At 24.1% G+C, this 17,245-nt stretch overlaps 1 protein-coding gene across 2 annotated transcripts in view; it reads right to left on the bottom strand.

Moving 5' to 3' along the window:
* The window catches only part of LOC126907935 (dipeptidase 1-like), a 69,950-nt gene that overhangs the window by 12,078 nt on the left and 40,627 nt on the right, over nucleotides 1–17,245 (bottom strand). For both annotated transcript variants that reach the window (XM_050689649.1, XM_050689648.1), the window contains exons 3-4: nucleotides 8,765–8,912; nucleotides 6,623–6,806 (exon numbers count right to left, since the gene is read on the bottom strand). In XM_050689649.1, the coding sequence (XP_050545606.1) occupies nucleotides 6,623–6,806; nucleotides 8,765–8,912 (332 nt within the window). The remainder of the gene's footprint in view (nucleotides 1–6,622; nucleotides 6,807–8,764; nucleotides 8,913–17,245) is intronic.

The following is a 17,245-nucleotide window of genomic DNA, read 5'->3' as shown; positions in this document are numbered from 1 at the left end:
AAAAAAAAAAAAAAAAAAAAAAAAAAAAACACATTATAGTAAAACCAATACCTTCTCAGCTTCGCATCGAAGCTAAAAGTCACAAAAAGATAATTGTATCAAAAGTTATAAGCGTTGTAGTTAGGTCTGAGACACACTCTGTATAATCGAATTTAGATAGCAGATATGTATTTTAACTTTAACGTTATTATTTTTGAAAAGGAAGAAGAAAGACAAATAGTTGAAGATAAAAACCTTTGGTCATAGTATTTTTATCGTTTTCCGAAAAATCGTTGGCCTGGATATTTAACGTAATATATATATATAAACATGTATGTGGGCGTAGAGGTAGGAGTGGTAATTTATTGTTTTCACGGCATAGAAAAGAATTCGTGGGCTTTTAGATATCTGATAATGGGTCAACGTAAAAAGGTTTAAATATTAATGCGGTGTGATTCCGTTATTGTCTCAAAGACGTCTAAATTTAGAATACTTTCAAATGATTTATGATTTATCCCTTGTCAATGAAGCAATTGTAATGAAACAGATGAAAGGTTTAGCCTTACAATCGTAATTTGTTGCAGTGATTATAAATTCATGATATTGTTCAAAGTTATTACTACTGCCAAAAATATTATAAATCAATATTAATAAAATATTTTAATATAAAATTACACATGGTCTTTTATTTTTACTGCCTAGTTAGCCTTAGCTGAAAATTAAGGTTGGCATGTGTAAAATAAATTAAAAAATAGTTAATTTTCATAATTTAGCATGCATACTAATTTAAATAAGTTCAAATACGCATGAAAATTTATAAGGTGAATTTTAAACACTATCCAATCGATTTCTCTTAAAATTATTTTTGGTATTTTATACTTTCATATATTTACTTGATTTATCAGTTCTTAATTACTTTTGAAATTCATTATTTATGCTTTGCCAGTTTAATTTGTTATAATGGCAACATTTGAAAAATGATATCTAATTAAGAAAACGATTGGTCGATAACAAATTTTGATCAATCATTACGCAAGATTTTAAAATATTGACTGGATATGAGGCACTAGTATGAAAATGTTTATCATAAGATATTTCTCAGCCATACCTCCTTTCACTTTGCTCTAAAAAATTTAATAAAATTCGAAGTACTATTCCAAAAGTTGTATAAGTCAATCCTTTACTTAATTAGATCATTTTCCTATTTAATGCTAGTTATAAATATAGGTTACCATTTTACAAAATAAAGTTGATATCCTTATATGGTATAATGGGTGAATTTCAAAAGAATATTAATGACTTATAAATCAAGAAATAAGAGAAACCTAAAAAGACAAAAAATAATTTTTTAACTTAATAATTATATAAAAAAAACGGTAGCACAGTGGGGTCACGGCATAGTGGAGACATTGCATAGTTGGATCCAGTATAGATTTAATCTGACAGTGATTAAAATCACTATCATAAGAAACGCTTCGATGCAAATCTGTAGATAGTGTTTAATTTTAAAAAATTGATGGATAATTGCAAAAGCAACATCAACTTCTATTAAAATAAAATACAAAACCCATAATTATCATACAAAAATAGCATATTTTTGAATACGGCAGTCATTTGCGTATAGAAGATAGGTCGTCGGGACAAATTTTTTTTTTTAATTTTGTAGTACATAAAATAAGCTTTAATTTTATATATGTTTAAAGGACGCAGTATTTCCGGAACATTTTCAAAAATTAAGTTGAAAAAGTTATTTTTTGTAAAAAAGTTACTATTTTAAATCCCCCCAGTGAGCAGAATAAGTGTTAGATTTTCAAAAAAAATTATATCAAATGAAAGGGAAATATCTAAGGTTTCAATACAAAAAAATATTATTTTTATTTGTTCATTTTTGAAAAAGTTATGGCAGTTTTAAGTACAAAAAACATCCCGATAAAATGTAATTTTTATCGCAAACATTACATTTTTTTTTAAATTTTCGACAGCCATTTGCACATAGAAGATAAGATGTCGGGACAAATTTTTTTTTTTCATTTGATAGTATATAACATAACCTTTGATTTGATATATGTTTAAAGGACGCAGTATTTCCGGAACATTTTCAAAAGTTCAGTTGAAAAAGATCTATGTTTTTTACAATATTTTAAGTTTTGAACGCCCCCTATATAAGGGGAAATTGTCCAATTTTAATAAAAAGTATGTCAAATGAAAGATGTACTTATAATGTATTTAGAAAAAAAAAATTTGTGCTGATATATACATTTTTCAAAAAGTTATAGCATTTTTAAGTTGAAAATTTAAAATCGAAAATCGAAAATTTTAACACAAAAATAGTGTTTTTTTAACTACGGCAGCCGTTTAAATGTAGAAAAAAAAGTGTCGGGACAAATTTTTTTTTTTCATTTTGTAGTACATAAAATAAGCTTTAATTTGATATATGTTTAAAGGACGCAGTCTTTCCGGAACATTTTCAAAAATTAAGTTGAAAAAATTAATTTTTGTAAAAAAGTTGCCATTTTAAATCCCCCCCAATGAGCAGGTTAAGTGATAGATTTTCAAAAAAATGATATCAAATGAAAGGTAAATATCTAAGGTTTTAGTATAAAAAAAAATTATGTTGATTTGTTGATTTTTCAAAAAGTTATGGAAGTTTTAAGAAAAAAAAGTGAAAAAATTTCGAAAATTAGCGATTTTTAAATTTGTAATTTTTTTGGATATTTCCCCCATTTGCGGGGAACGAGGGAATTTTTTTCAATTTTTAAGGGTAATATCTTCAACTAGATACGATTTGTGATCTTTTGACGTATTTTTGAAAGAAATCGGTCCAGTGAGAGCTGAGAAAAAGTGGCAACAGACATAAAAAAAAAAAAAAACACATCATAGTAAAATTAATACCTTCTCCGCTTCGCATCGAAGCTAAAAAATTCAAACAACTAGTTTTTTAGTATTCATTCTATATAATAGAAAAATTTAGAAATATTTTTGTTTTGCTTAAAAATGAAACACTTCTAACAATTCAATATTAATTGTTAGTAATTAATGAGATATTTTAAATGTATTATAAAAAGACAAAATGACTTTTCAATTTTTAACAGTGAATTTCTTATAGGTATCCATATAATTTTTAGTGCGTTAAGTAGTGGATAGTTTCATACACTTCATTTATCCCAATTTTAATGAATTTATGTCAATGGGGTCATTAAGTTTTGATCGATGTAAATACAACTTTGAATTTTTGTAATCAATTTAAATTTACACACTTTGTAAATAGTGTTGATAAATTTCATCTAGTTGTACTAGGTAAATTTGCATAAAACTCAAATGGCATTTATTTTTCATATAGCTTGTATAAGTATGATAAATTATTCTTATATTTTGCTAAATTTTACACACTTGTTATAAAATTAACCAAAAAAACAATAATTTAATTATTATATCACTTCAATATATTATTTCATGAATTATAAATTATCTTAATCATTGTTTTATTAAAGAAAACATTTATAAATTTTTCCTTAACTATGCACATATTACTTGTTAAAAATTATCATTGTAATAGAAATACGGACTTGTTAAGGAAAAATATTATTAGTCAAATTTAATGTACGACTGAAAAATATTTTAAGTTCTGATAATATTCAAATTTTCTTCGATTAAATACTTAGTGATGTAAAATATTGACAAATGTTTATATCTAGTTCTTTTGAACATATATCACATATATAATTAGCGTAATTAATGCCTATAAGTTCATGTTTTGTCTCAAATGTTTTTTCTGATTTCATTGACGGTCGGGCAACTATGATACGAATCATCCATTTATTTTTTATTATATTTTATTTGCCCACATTATATATATATATTTTATTACTAATGCATCAAAAGTAGTTATTTTTGTAAAATATTTAATAGAGTATTGCAAACCAATAATATATGATAAAGCTTTCAACATACCGTGAAATATTGGAATTATATTTTGTATATACTTTTTAACAAGATCATCACACGTGAAAACTGTACGACTATTTTTTATTTGATATTTTCAAACAAGTTCCAGTCAAGAGAATAGCAAAAATTTTTGAAAATAATGTAAGAAAATAATTCTTACTATATAAGAATACTCACTTTGAAGTAGATATTTGTTTAATATTTCTTATTGAGCTGTTAAAATTATCTAAATTATCATTAGGTAAAATAGCATAACCGTTAAAATCATAACCATTAATTAATTGACTATCCAGCAATTTTACTAAAATTTCAAAATTAGCTATCTTTTATGAAAAAAAAATTATTGATAATATCTACAAGATCTTCTAATTTTTCTGAATCACTAATGGAAAATGAGTAGTTTATATTATTATTACTAATAAAAGCATTGCAAATTAAAATATAAACATTTTGAGAAATTATGTACAATATTAACTAATATTATTAATTTTATACCTCTTATAGAGCAATTATTGAAAAATAAAATAAAATTATTCAAAAAAAAAAAATACTATTAAAATATTTTTTGTCTATTTAGATCACATAGATTAGAAAATATCAAATATATTTTGATAGTTGAAACTTGTAAATGCATGCTATAAATAATAACTAATGATTTATTAGTTATTCTTTAATTTAAATAAATTTTGAAAATAAACATTAAACAACACTGATGATAACTATTTCAAATTATCAAATAAGCAAATATCAAATGTTTTTTTTAATAAAAATTATAAATATTTTAAATTAATAAATAAATATAAAGTTTAATTATAGTAATACGTATAATTTTATTAACATAGTATAATTGAGTCTTATTTTATTTAAAAATTTATTGGTGATATATTAAAATTTGTGTTGTGAAAAGTTTTAATTAGGTAACCTTCCTCTAATTAGTACCAACAAACAAATTCCAACTTGTTTACTTGTATCAAAATATACTGAATCAGTTAGTTAAAAACTATATTTACGTATACAGTACTTTCAAAAGTATAATAGTATTTTATACAAACATTGGAAATTAAAATGATTGAAGAGCTTAATGTTAAAATATGATAACTATTATGAAACACCTGTTATTATTATTATTATTATTATCGTAAATTATAATTGCTCCATTTTTCCATCAAATAATTTAAGATCTTCATATTTCCCGTATGGTTAATTTATAATTGTTTAGTTTTTAAATAAATGTATTTGTTATTTTTTTTATAATTAAGAACCGTCAAAATTGAAGCCTTTTCATATTTTCATAAACCCCTTGTAATAACTACAAGGAGAGATAATTATAATATAAATATCTCCCCATTTACTTATCATCATATTATGATGATTAAATTATTTTATTATCTAAATTCTAAAAAAAATAAAATATTGTTCTACCAATTCAAAGACAAAAATTAAATGTAATTAATGCGCGAAACAGTAGGACGTATAGTTTTTACGACCCCCAAAAAAATAGTTAATTTTTTACTTAATTTGTTTACTGAAAGTATACTAAAAATAAACTTAACAAAAGAGGTGAGATGAATGTAGGTTCACTAGGAAATCATTTAAGTGTTCGACCAAATACTTAATTTAAAGAGAACTTTTGACGTTTAGAATTGAAAAGCTTTTGTGTATTATCTTTTTGAATAATTAAATAAGAAAACGGCTTAATAAAAGTTTAAAACAACAAAACGAAAGTATTCATAAGTTAGCTTTATCATATCATTGCCCAAAAACTTTAAATTGAAACTAACACTTATCAATTATTTTCAATAAGTGTTTTAAATTTACTCCGTTCTCAGGGACGCCCTCAGAAACATATTCCAGGATGAAAAAATAACTAACAACAATTTAAACTATTGGAACAATCCCCAAAACTTTAGGGGCGTATTTATGTGTGGATAGAGAAGTACAAGCCCATCCTCCCAAAAATTATGGAGTAACTAAATTTTGTGCTGAAAAAACTTTAAAAAAAATTATGATCAAAAATTAAGTAAAAAATATAAGTATTATACAATTCTAATTGAGTTTAAAAAAATGCCCTCTTCTGAAAAAATTAATTAATATGCACCTTTCTTCCCTTATTTACGTCTTATATTAATAAATATAATAATTACATAGAACATTATCGACTTTATTAATAATATAATTATTATTAATCCTTTGGAATAAGTTTATAAATAAACCGTCATATATTTTAATTCCCTTATAATTAAAATGTACAAAGCCGACTTGTCTCCCCTAAATAACGAATCCGATTTTAAAAATCTGTAGGTAATTGTTGTGGCAGAAATTATTTTATATTAACAAAAATTTGAATGGATATTAACAGATTTTCTTGCTACTATTGTATGTTTTTATTAATCATTGCAGAAAAAAATTTAGGGGGTGTATCGGTACTTCCTGCCATGACAAGACGTCTTGTTCCTCACCCCTATTAATATATATTAATAGTAATTAATTCGCAGCGTCACAATTTCTGTTTTTATACAAATTATGTTAATAATAATAATATTTTATCACTTTAGGTAAAAAAACTTTTAATGTTCAAAATAGTGACATTATTAATTGCATAAATTACATTACTTTATGCTCTAATAAATATCTTTCTTTCTTGATTCTTATTGAAGCAAAGTTCTAAAAATTCAAAAAAGTTTTATAGAACACTCACCCATCGATTAAAGGAACTTCTTTGAGTATCCGACGGATAACTTCTAATGTTTCTTCTTGGTGAGAAGTAAGAACACCCGGTACTTCCGAAGAATTAGGCATTGCAATCCAAACAAGTAAGATTACTACTCCCACTATTACAAACAAAATACCTGCACATGGTCGAACTTGTATTTCATACACAGCTGTAATTTAAAACAAATATTATTGTTAAATTATTTATTGAATTTAAATGGTAAAATATCTTAAAGTAATTAATCATAAAAAAAAATTTAACCATTACATTATTTAAAGACAATATTTAAGAATGGATACACAATTCAAAACTTTCCTTATCTAGATTTATAATAATTGTAGACAATAATCAGTTAAGTAGAATTTTTTAATCTTAAATTTTAATTTCAAAATATCATCTGAAAAAATATTGATTTTAAAATTACAGTTTTTATGGTGTGTATCTGACATTTTGTCTCATAGATTCTATTTAAAAAACATAACTAAGAGATACAAAAATATTATAAATTTTCTTAATTATAGCAAATTTTTTAAATCAGTTTTCCAATAGAAATTAATTATCTGTTATGTTGTATATTATATAAATATACAGAATGTCTCAAATTTCACTGACAACGCTTATAACTTTTAATCTAATTTTCTAAAAATATGATAATTAGATCAAAATTATAACGTAATATTACGTTGAAAATAGTTTAAAAATTATCATTACTTTCATAGATTACGTTTAAAGCATATTTTTATTATTTATCTCTAGTGAGAAAAATAATAGAATTTCAAGTTTTATTTTATTTTTTTCAAATTTTAAAATAGTTATTTTTTAGTTCTTTTCTTATAAAAAGATTTGATGATAAATGATAATTTTAGGATAAGAACTTATCAATTTACAAGAATTTTAATTCATGTAACTCGAATAAATGCAGCCCGTACTGATATACGTATATTTTTAATTTGTCTATAAACAGATGTATATACAGAATGACTCCCAAACTACGTCTAACGAATGTCTTAAAAAATATTTGAGATAATTATATTTTATTTTTTAACACTAATGGTCATATGCTGCTCTACTCGGAAACTTAATTTTCTGCTACCATTCTTCCCGAGTAACCAAAATAAAAGTGTTGGGATAGTTGAATTGATCAAAAGGTGCATAGGAAGTGAAATCTTAATTTTTGAATCAGTATTAAACTTTTGTTGGTGCTAGATCAGTTTTATAGACCGAACTGAGTGTAGAAGTCCAATATTCCACCTTAAAATGTGTTGATTTATTCGATTTATCCAACGTGTATTCAATAATTTTGATGAACTAATTTAAAACCACGCAAAAATTTAGTTTGGTATTTAAAAATTAATTAAACATTGCGAACCTGTTTATGTGTTTGTATCACGTATTGTATTTTAATTTAGTTTTTAACGTTAAATTTTAGCTAAAATCGTAAACACAATTTAAGTACTGATATTTAATAATACTATTTTAATAGAAATAGAAATTTTAAATTAAAATTTATCTGAACTTATCTGTAATAAGTAGTAGGATTTGATAAAAATAATAAAAAAACGACCATGTGTTTATATTTAACACCATATTGCAAATCATTTTTTAAAATGATTCAAACAATGAAAATGTACAGAATGCGCTTGTCAAATCAAGTCGGAATGTAGACCTTCTTGATTTTTTGAAATTTTATGGAGTTAAATTATTAGTAACTATTTTAACAATATGTATAACTAAAACTGCATTAATCAAAATATTAGAAATAAAATGATTAACGGTATTATTAATCAGAATAAATTTATGATTTGTAAATTATCAAATAGATATTAACTAATTATTATTATTTATATAATGTACTGAATTATCCATAACATTAAAATAATTATTTATTTTTCATTCTCTGTGGATCTTTAAATGTGTTGTCAAATAATACATGATATGATTTTATTTAATAATGCCTAAGTTAAGCTTGAATTAGGCCTCACTAGACCTCATACAAACTGGGCCTCATTATCCGCACCTACTTTGTTATTTTATATTGGAAGTTTTATGTTAATCATTTTTATGTTTACACAAAAATGAGTCTTTAAGTTTATAACAATGAATTATAATGTTAAACTAATTTCTTACTTCTTTTTCTGCTTCTATCAGAATTTATTGAACCATTAGGGGATTCGTATTCTCGTCTGTTGTGTATTTGTCCGTTACACAAACTATCACGTCTGATATTTGCAGAAGAAGATGGCCTCGATGTCTGTTGCATGTCGCTATATTCGGTCTAAAACAATATTAAAAACAATGATCTTGATATCTGATTTAAATTTAACGATACCTATAATGCAATATGAATACATATTCATACGTCTTTAATATCAAACGAATATCCAACAAGAATTTACAGGGAAAAAGTGCTAATAGAAAATAAAACAAGATTTTGCAATTTTCATAAAAATATTCATTAAATTTAACACACTAATAGTTGATCTACAGAGATCAGGTGGCCTCTCTTGATAGATACCATATAAAGATTTAAATAAATTTAAAGCACACATAATTGCTTTTTAAGCTTAACTGTAAATATTTAAAAGTATTCATTCGATACTTATTACAATATTCAACTTATTATAAAGTTTTAACTGAATTTAAAAAAATGAGCAGTTCATTAATAAATCATGAACAGATTCATCATGCCATAATTTTAATATTTAATAATACGCATTTACGAAGGTTTTAATTAAGTTGAAAGAATTTATTCGCTATGTACTTTTTAAGTATTTTACTAATCTTGTCCTATTTTGCATTTTTTAAATTCATGTATACCTCAGCATTTAAAAAGTGTTTTCTCTTAATTTAATATTTCATTAGAGGAAAAGTTTCTCATAAAGGTTTAATTAGAATGGTTTCAACAAATCAATAAGTTAAATTATAAAAATAAATATTGCAAAAGTTGTAATGTACTAATGTTATCTTCAATATAATGTAACTCAAATACTACCGTAGACGTGCGTACAAGAGCAGGAAAAATTATTTTTGCTATCCCTTAAAATTAGTTATATTAAATTAGGACAGTTAAATTTGGTACTCAATAGAGTAAACGTAAATTTATTTAGGAATTTAAGAAATATTGTATCGTAAATTTAAAAAATCTTCGGTATTGATTTTGACCAAAAATACTGCGCAGAAAATGATATTTGTATCATAAGTTAATTGTTCCATACCTTATGGGTACCATAATTTCTAATCGATAACTATCGTAGTTTCTTATATAAAATTTCAATTATAAGTTTTTGGTGAGTTTTACAGAAAAATGCCTTGATGTAGATTATAAATTTCTCATAAAATATGAGTCGTTTATATATATATGATCCTTATTTCCAATCTATAAGTAGGATAATGGGTCGGTACAAATTTTCGTTGTTCCGACCGAAATCTCTAGGCACACCTATAAACATTGCACAGTACACTTGTAAAATATTATGATTTTCAAGTATTGTACAACCTATTCTGTGCTCTAAGCTAAATAACCGATATACTATGTAAACTTTAACAAGGCAATGGACAACTTATCTATCAACATAAAATTGTGCGTATAGAAAATAATATTGTCTATTATTATATTATAATAACGAGACATAGTGTTTTTATGTACTGTGCACTAGATAAACTTTTTATATGTTAAAATAACATATCGTATACTTCTAGTTGTAGAACAAAAAAATTATCATAAAATTGTGTTTCTTGATTTAATGAAAAACAAAATAACTTTTCGTGAAAGAATAAATTGTAAATTTTAGTTCTAGCTCAGTTGTTTTTTACTGAACTCGTTCTTATAAAAGTACATCTTTTCAAGCGTTATATCAATAGAGTAACTATATGAATACTAATAGAACTTATTTATTCGATGAAATCAAGTACAGAAATAAGTGCAGATATTATGTAAATTCAATTTAAAGAACAAATGATAATTAAAATATAGTTATTTTTATAAACATTGTCATTATCATTAATGCCAAAGAACATTATTTACACTTTTTGCTTAAATTAATTGTAAATTATATAGAAATTTATATGAAATTAAAATTGATTTACTTTTCGGAATTAGTATACTATAACAAAGTTGTTTAGTATTGAATTTAATTGCAACATTTTAGGAAGAAAAAAGGAAATAATTTTTTCCTAAATAGATTATATCATCATTACCTTATTATTAGCTGGTTAAGTGGAGTAAATTAATGTTAAATAATAAATACCCAAATACAAAAAAAATGATTAGTAGATTATTAAATATTATAGTAGAATATTATATTTATATGGTATTGATTTAGATAAAAGTACATACCTTTTTTGTATTATGTGATCAAAATTGTACAAATATTTTAATAATTTATTTATAATAAGAATAAAGAGACTTTATTTTGTTAGAGTATCTTATTTTCATTAATGGTATTGTATAAAATACTCGCAGGAAAACCATTTTTTGATTTTTATTTAAAAGAAGACACTATAATTTTTTTTTTCAACTAAAAATTACATAAAAAAATATACTATTCTCTTTTTAATTGGTTAAAAGTTCAGATATATTGTAATGTATTTTTGTTTATGCGTGCTGAATACCATGAAATAATTTGTTTAAACTTTTAAGCTGTACTATTCAAAAGACAAAAAACCTTTTAAACTAAAATTAAACGGTCGATATAAAAACTTAATAAAAAAATACCACGATGATTTTAATAAACGTTAAACATATTTCTAAGCACTATCTATCACTTCTCTTTATTCTGGAGATACAAACATATATATTCAGAATGATCAGTTTATCATAAACCACTCAATAATATACAAAATAAATATAATATTGGAATACGAATGTTTAATTTGCTTTTGGTTACATATATTTCTTGATTTATCAAATAATAATGACTTAGTGGTATCAATTTCAATTTCTAAAGTTATTCTCACTTTTTTATCCAAACGAGACGAAGAGTACGACCGGAAAATTACTAGTGATAAAAATAGCAGCACCCTCTCCTGACCTACAGTTATTACTTTAAATTGTAAATAATTATTAAAATACTGGTTCTAAAGTTGTATTTCATTTTTATATTTTTAAGTTAGTTAAATATGTAAGTTGCCATTAAATAAAATGAAGTCATAAGGGATTTTCAATATTGTATTAGTTTTGAAAGTTATCAAATGTTTATTCTGTATATATTTTTAAACAAAACCGTAAAAAATGTAAACATGATTTAAGCTAATAAATATAAATATATATCTAATATAAATAGTTTTTATTGATATTAACAAACAAATTTATTTGATTTTTTTATTAAAAAATAATAACTAATGAAAATTTGTAGGTGTTTTATGTTGACTACTGCTTTTAGCAATTATTACTTTTTTTTTTACAAAAAAAAAATCTAATTTAAATTACAAGTGGAATTATGAAAGAAAGTTACCCATTGATAATACCTCTATAAGCAAAGTTGATTTATGTAAGAAAATTAATTTTTTTTAGTACACTGATTAGTAAATAAAACTCTTTTGCAGTTACGTTTTAGTCTGCTTGGAGGCTTTTCTGAAAACAACTTTTAGCGAATTAGCCCTTAGCCCCTTAATGATTTACGCCTATGTTAGTTGTGAACATATATTTTTTCAAGAAGTCCAAATTTAAGTTAAGTTTTGTTTAAAATCTAAAATATTGTAATTTTGCAAGTTCGTTAACAATTTCTATTTTTAAGTCATTGTGTTAATTATTCAATAATTACTTACAAATAATATATATTAATTATGTTTAGTATAAATTTTAGAAGACGTTAATTTTCATGTTAAATTATGAGGTCTTGCAATTATAAAATAGAGGAATTTATGAAATGTAAATGTCCGTAAAATATTTTGGATGTTTGTATAATTTATTTAAACATTTACTCATATGAACTTACGGTATGTATCCGTTAATTGTTCGTTGTTTAAATTTAGTACTGAATGAGTATACATAACAATTTTATTTATTCCAGTCCAAAATGTAGTTAAATAGTTTTAATTCAGTAACTAAATAATTTTTATAATATAAAAATTATTTTAGTAGCTTCTTAATGTCTCTGGATAGTAAACAGGTTAGTAAAAAGTATTGTAAACGCATTGATACTCTATGTATCAGTTTATTAACTTAATTTAGCTAACGTAAAAATTATTTTTAATTTCAAAGGTTGACATTTTTGATATAACAAGTTTTATGTAATATAGACCAAGTTAATACCATTTTTTTTTTTTTAATAAAATACTTTTAAAAAAATGACAGTATTTGGTGACATTAAATAGAAAATATTTATTAAAAACGTAACACGTCTATTTTCAATAAACAAGTTTTATTACATTATAAATCAAAGAAAAAAAAATGTCACTCAAAGTTTAGTAAATATTTCAGCACTACTAAATTAGTATTCATCATACATAAATTTAGTTGACGTAAATTGTCAGCTTCTTCGTCTAAGTTTCAATATTTTTCATTGAAAAATTTTAATTAAATACTTGTTCTTATCATTTCAGTAAAATGTTCTGAACACGTTATGTGTTTGTAATATTAATATGATAGACAAACTAATAAATTATTGCATGTAACATTGAAAAATCAAGTCACATTTTTACTAATAATACTAATCTATATCCTACAACTACATATGTATTCTATGGAATTAAAAAACTCGAATTATGAAGGTTAAACATTTTCAATGATAAATCTTTTTTAGCATTACAAAGAGATATTATCAAATTTTGGGAACGTTTAGTCAAATGAATTGATTAAATAGAATAAGTATATATTGAAAAACCTCCTTTCGTACATAAATATTGCAAAAAGAATTTATTTCAGAGAGTGGAAATGCACCAAATTGAATGTAACTTAATTTCATATATTTACATGTAAATTTACAAGTTTATTATTGTACTGAATGTGATAAAAAAAAAAAAAACAGCTGAATCTATCAAACCCACCGCCATATATGTCTAGCAGTTCCTTATTGTGTCTATATATCGATGATCATCCCGGTTAACCTCTCCTTTTAATGTATGTTTATCCTTAATATAAACAACTTCCGCTATTTACTCTTATATTAAATTTTTATTGCTATTTACTTAACAATATTTTATCCGATCTGTTAAAATAATATTTACGTTATTTGATAATTGGTCTTGTTTTTTAAGCAACTGTTGGCACGGGCACTATCTAGCGTCATCTTCCATGATCATCTTTATTCTTTCGCTAAATATTGGTCGCGGCGTGTGTACTTAATTGGTGGCCCTGACATGGGCCGTTTTGGAGTGTTTGGGAAAGTGCTCATTTAATATTTTGTTGGAAGTACAAATAAAAGTTTGTTCAATTATCAACAGAAAATAACACTTAAGTTTGATAGCAATAGAACGACTCATTTGTTTTAAAACTTAGAAATAATTAAACACTGACTAATAATATATTAAAAATCCAATTTTTTTTTTAGATTTATATTATTGAAACTTCTGCTTTTGTAAAATTTAAATATATTTTAGAAAATTGATCAAATGATCAGTAAAAATGTATAAAATAGAACATTAATAAACTACGATTAAAAAACTAAAATTTTAGTCAGTTATACAATATTAAAATACATTTTTTTTTCAGTGCTAAATACTTTATTTGTTAATAATTGTTTTATATAATAGTATTAATAAATAACAATTAAAAACATAAATATTTTTTTTTTCGGTTGAAATTGATTCATAGCGGATAGTTTAATTTCCTCAAATTAGAAGGGCAAAATTTTAATTAATATTTTAAATATATCGAATTCTATCTATATGATGGATAGAATTTGTAATATAAACCTAAAATAATCGAATAAAAGTTTACTTTAAAGTTAGGGACAGAATCGAATCGAAAAGAACTGGTTTGTTCTTTATTTTTTACCAAAAGTGACGTTTTGGTTTGATATTTTTTAATTTTAAATAAGTAATACCATTTTATATAAAAATTGTAATATAAAATACTGATAATTCTAAAATTATTTGCTCTCTACACTTTTATTATACTACAGATTTATTTTTATTTGATAACGCTGAAGTGTTATAAAAGTCCGTGTGGAACTATAAAACATATCTCCAAAAGAAAATGTATGCGAAATAAAACACTAGTAAAAATTTTTTTTTTAGTGTAGCGTAGTAAGTTTGTTCTGTTTTTTTGTAGAAACATTTGATCAATTTTACCTGTTACATATTATAACCAATAAGTTATAGTCTGGTTTGTACTATAAATTTTTGATAACTATTCTATTGCCTAAATTCAAATACATTGTCTTTTATTTTAAAGCATAAATGTTTATGACAGATTGTATGTGTAGCGTTAACCAAGTTTCCTTGATTTTTCATTTTATTATAAATCTACTTTTATTATTTTTTACTTATTCAAAGTCAAACAAACTATTATAATTTAAACAATAAAAAGGTAAGGAAAATCTAAACATAAATTCATTTTAGTTTGGAAGTTTACATTACTTTGTAAAATGTAGTCCGATGGATTAAGAATAAGTTTATAATGTATTGCAATAGGTTTACGTTTTAATCAGAGTTGATTTTGAGAAAGAATAATTTTTTGAATAGAAAAGGTAAAATAATGAGTATCGCGATTATAGTAACTGAATAAATTTTTAAATAATTAATTTTTTTAGTATATTTTTATTATTATTGAATTTTAATTTCAATTATTTTGTAATCAAACAAATTTTTGTAAAACTATAAAATTGTGTAAGTTTGCAATATGCAAAGTCCTATTGAAAATGTAACAAAAATGTATAACTCGCGAGCTAGTTCCTTTAATGACAAATGTCGTTAAAAATATTAATAAAGGTGGATATTTCAGTCTTATTTCAAGGTTGTCATAATATTTACATTAAGATTCAGTAATTTAATTACAATTATATATTCACATTAGAATTCAATCTAATGACTTGTATTTTGAATTTTAGTTTTTAATAAGCTTAAATTTAATATTTTAAATAGTTTTTAGCTGATAAGTAAAATATTAATAATTTTTTTTCATTCAATTTATGCTTAAATTAAACGGTATTGTCAAGTTGTAATAACGTTACTTCCCTTTTTAAATAAAACACGCTATTTGAAGACTCTAACCTTCCTTTGGGAGTTCAAATGGTAGAAAAACTACAGGAAGAAATTCTCAGAAAAAAGTTCTCGGAAATGTTTGGAAGTTGTGTAACAGTAAGCCGTGACACATTCACTCGTCTAGAATTAACAATACTTGAACTATGAAGAGTATTGCAGTGATAACAGTTGAATTTAACAGCCAACTTAAATGATGCATTCAGACTTAATTAAGTTTATCAAAGCATACAAAAATCTTACTTTTAAACTCAAATCGTATTTCCGCGTATTTATATCACTTATAATTTTATTTGAAAATCCAACACTTTTCAACAATTTCATACATTTTGAGTTAACAATTTGTGTAAGTGTGTTCTTCGTCAAGTAACCTTGTGTGATACACCCAAAAGACCCTCTTTTCTAATTTCCCACTTGCCATGCCTTTCCTACCTTACGGGAAAAATTACTTACCATGCATGATTAAAATCTTATACGATTTTTAACCAGCATTGGGCAAGGGGGCGATGACAATAGTATAGAAGTAGTAGTCCAGGCGGAGAGAGCTATATCGATTGTGCGGCAGGGCGCATTTGCTTTTACTGCCGAGGTCCCCCATTTCGTTAAAAACCGTTGTTTTCCGCGTGCGCTCACTACAACCCTCTCCTATATTTCCTGACTAACTGCCAACGCCGGGATAAACACTTGACAAACTACATACAGTTGCAATTATACAATAATACCTATGTATGCCGTATGTAATACTTATATGTTAGTTAGATATACATGAAAAAAATATCATTCTACTTGCTAGGATCTGTCAAAGGTTTAAAGCTACTGGTTCATGTGTATTTCTTTAAAAATGATCGATAAGAAAAGTATAATTATTGTGACGGTTGAGGTATATTAGAATAATAACAAATGTAACACCATTTTCAAGATAAAAAATAAAGTACACACACTGAGAAAAATATCGGGTGTATTAAGATCATGACAAGAAAAAAAACGCAAAACATAATTTAATCAGCCCAGCGTATTTGAAAATAACTTTTTCATAAAAGAAAAAATAAGTTTTTACCAACTCTCAATGGGGGTTATACTATTTTACGATTTTTTTTTGTGTTTAGGCGGACAATTCGAGGATATAAGATTAAAGAAGTGTATCAAACAATTTATCACTTTTTAGAAGATCAAAATTAAATTTTCATTTTACATTTAAGCTAATGAAAAAATTTCATTTTTCTTCAAAAAAAAATATGCCTTCCAAAAATAATTAATGATATATCATTTTCACATTAAAAAAATATTTTATATATTCGATGAAATAGACTAATAACTGAAAAATCTCAATTTTGGTTGATGCGTTCTGTTAATTCTAATCCCTAAAATTTGTAACTATTTTTGTCATAATGTTTTGTACGTAGTTTCTTTTTATTCAAAGATAGTTTATGTCGTTTTACCATTTACAATCTACAGATTTTTTCCATC

The sequence above is a fragment of the Daktulosphaira vitifoliae genome, unplaced genomic scaffold (genome assembly GCF_025091365.1).
Source record: "Daktulosphaira vitifoliae isolate Bord-2020 unplaced genomic scaffold, ASM2509136v1 Scaffold_5, whole genome shotgun sequence".
Classification (NCBI taxonomy): domain Eukaryota; kingdom Metazoa; phylum Arthropoda; class Insecta; order Hemiptera; family Phylloxeridae; genus Daktulosphaira; species Daktulosphaira vitifoliae.
The sequence above is the reverse complement of the archived record's forward strand: the minus strand, read 5'-3'. Positions and strand labels throughout refer to the sequence as shown.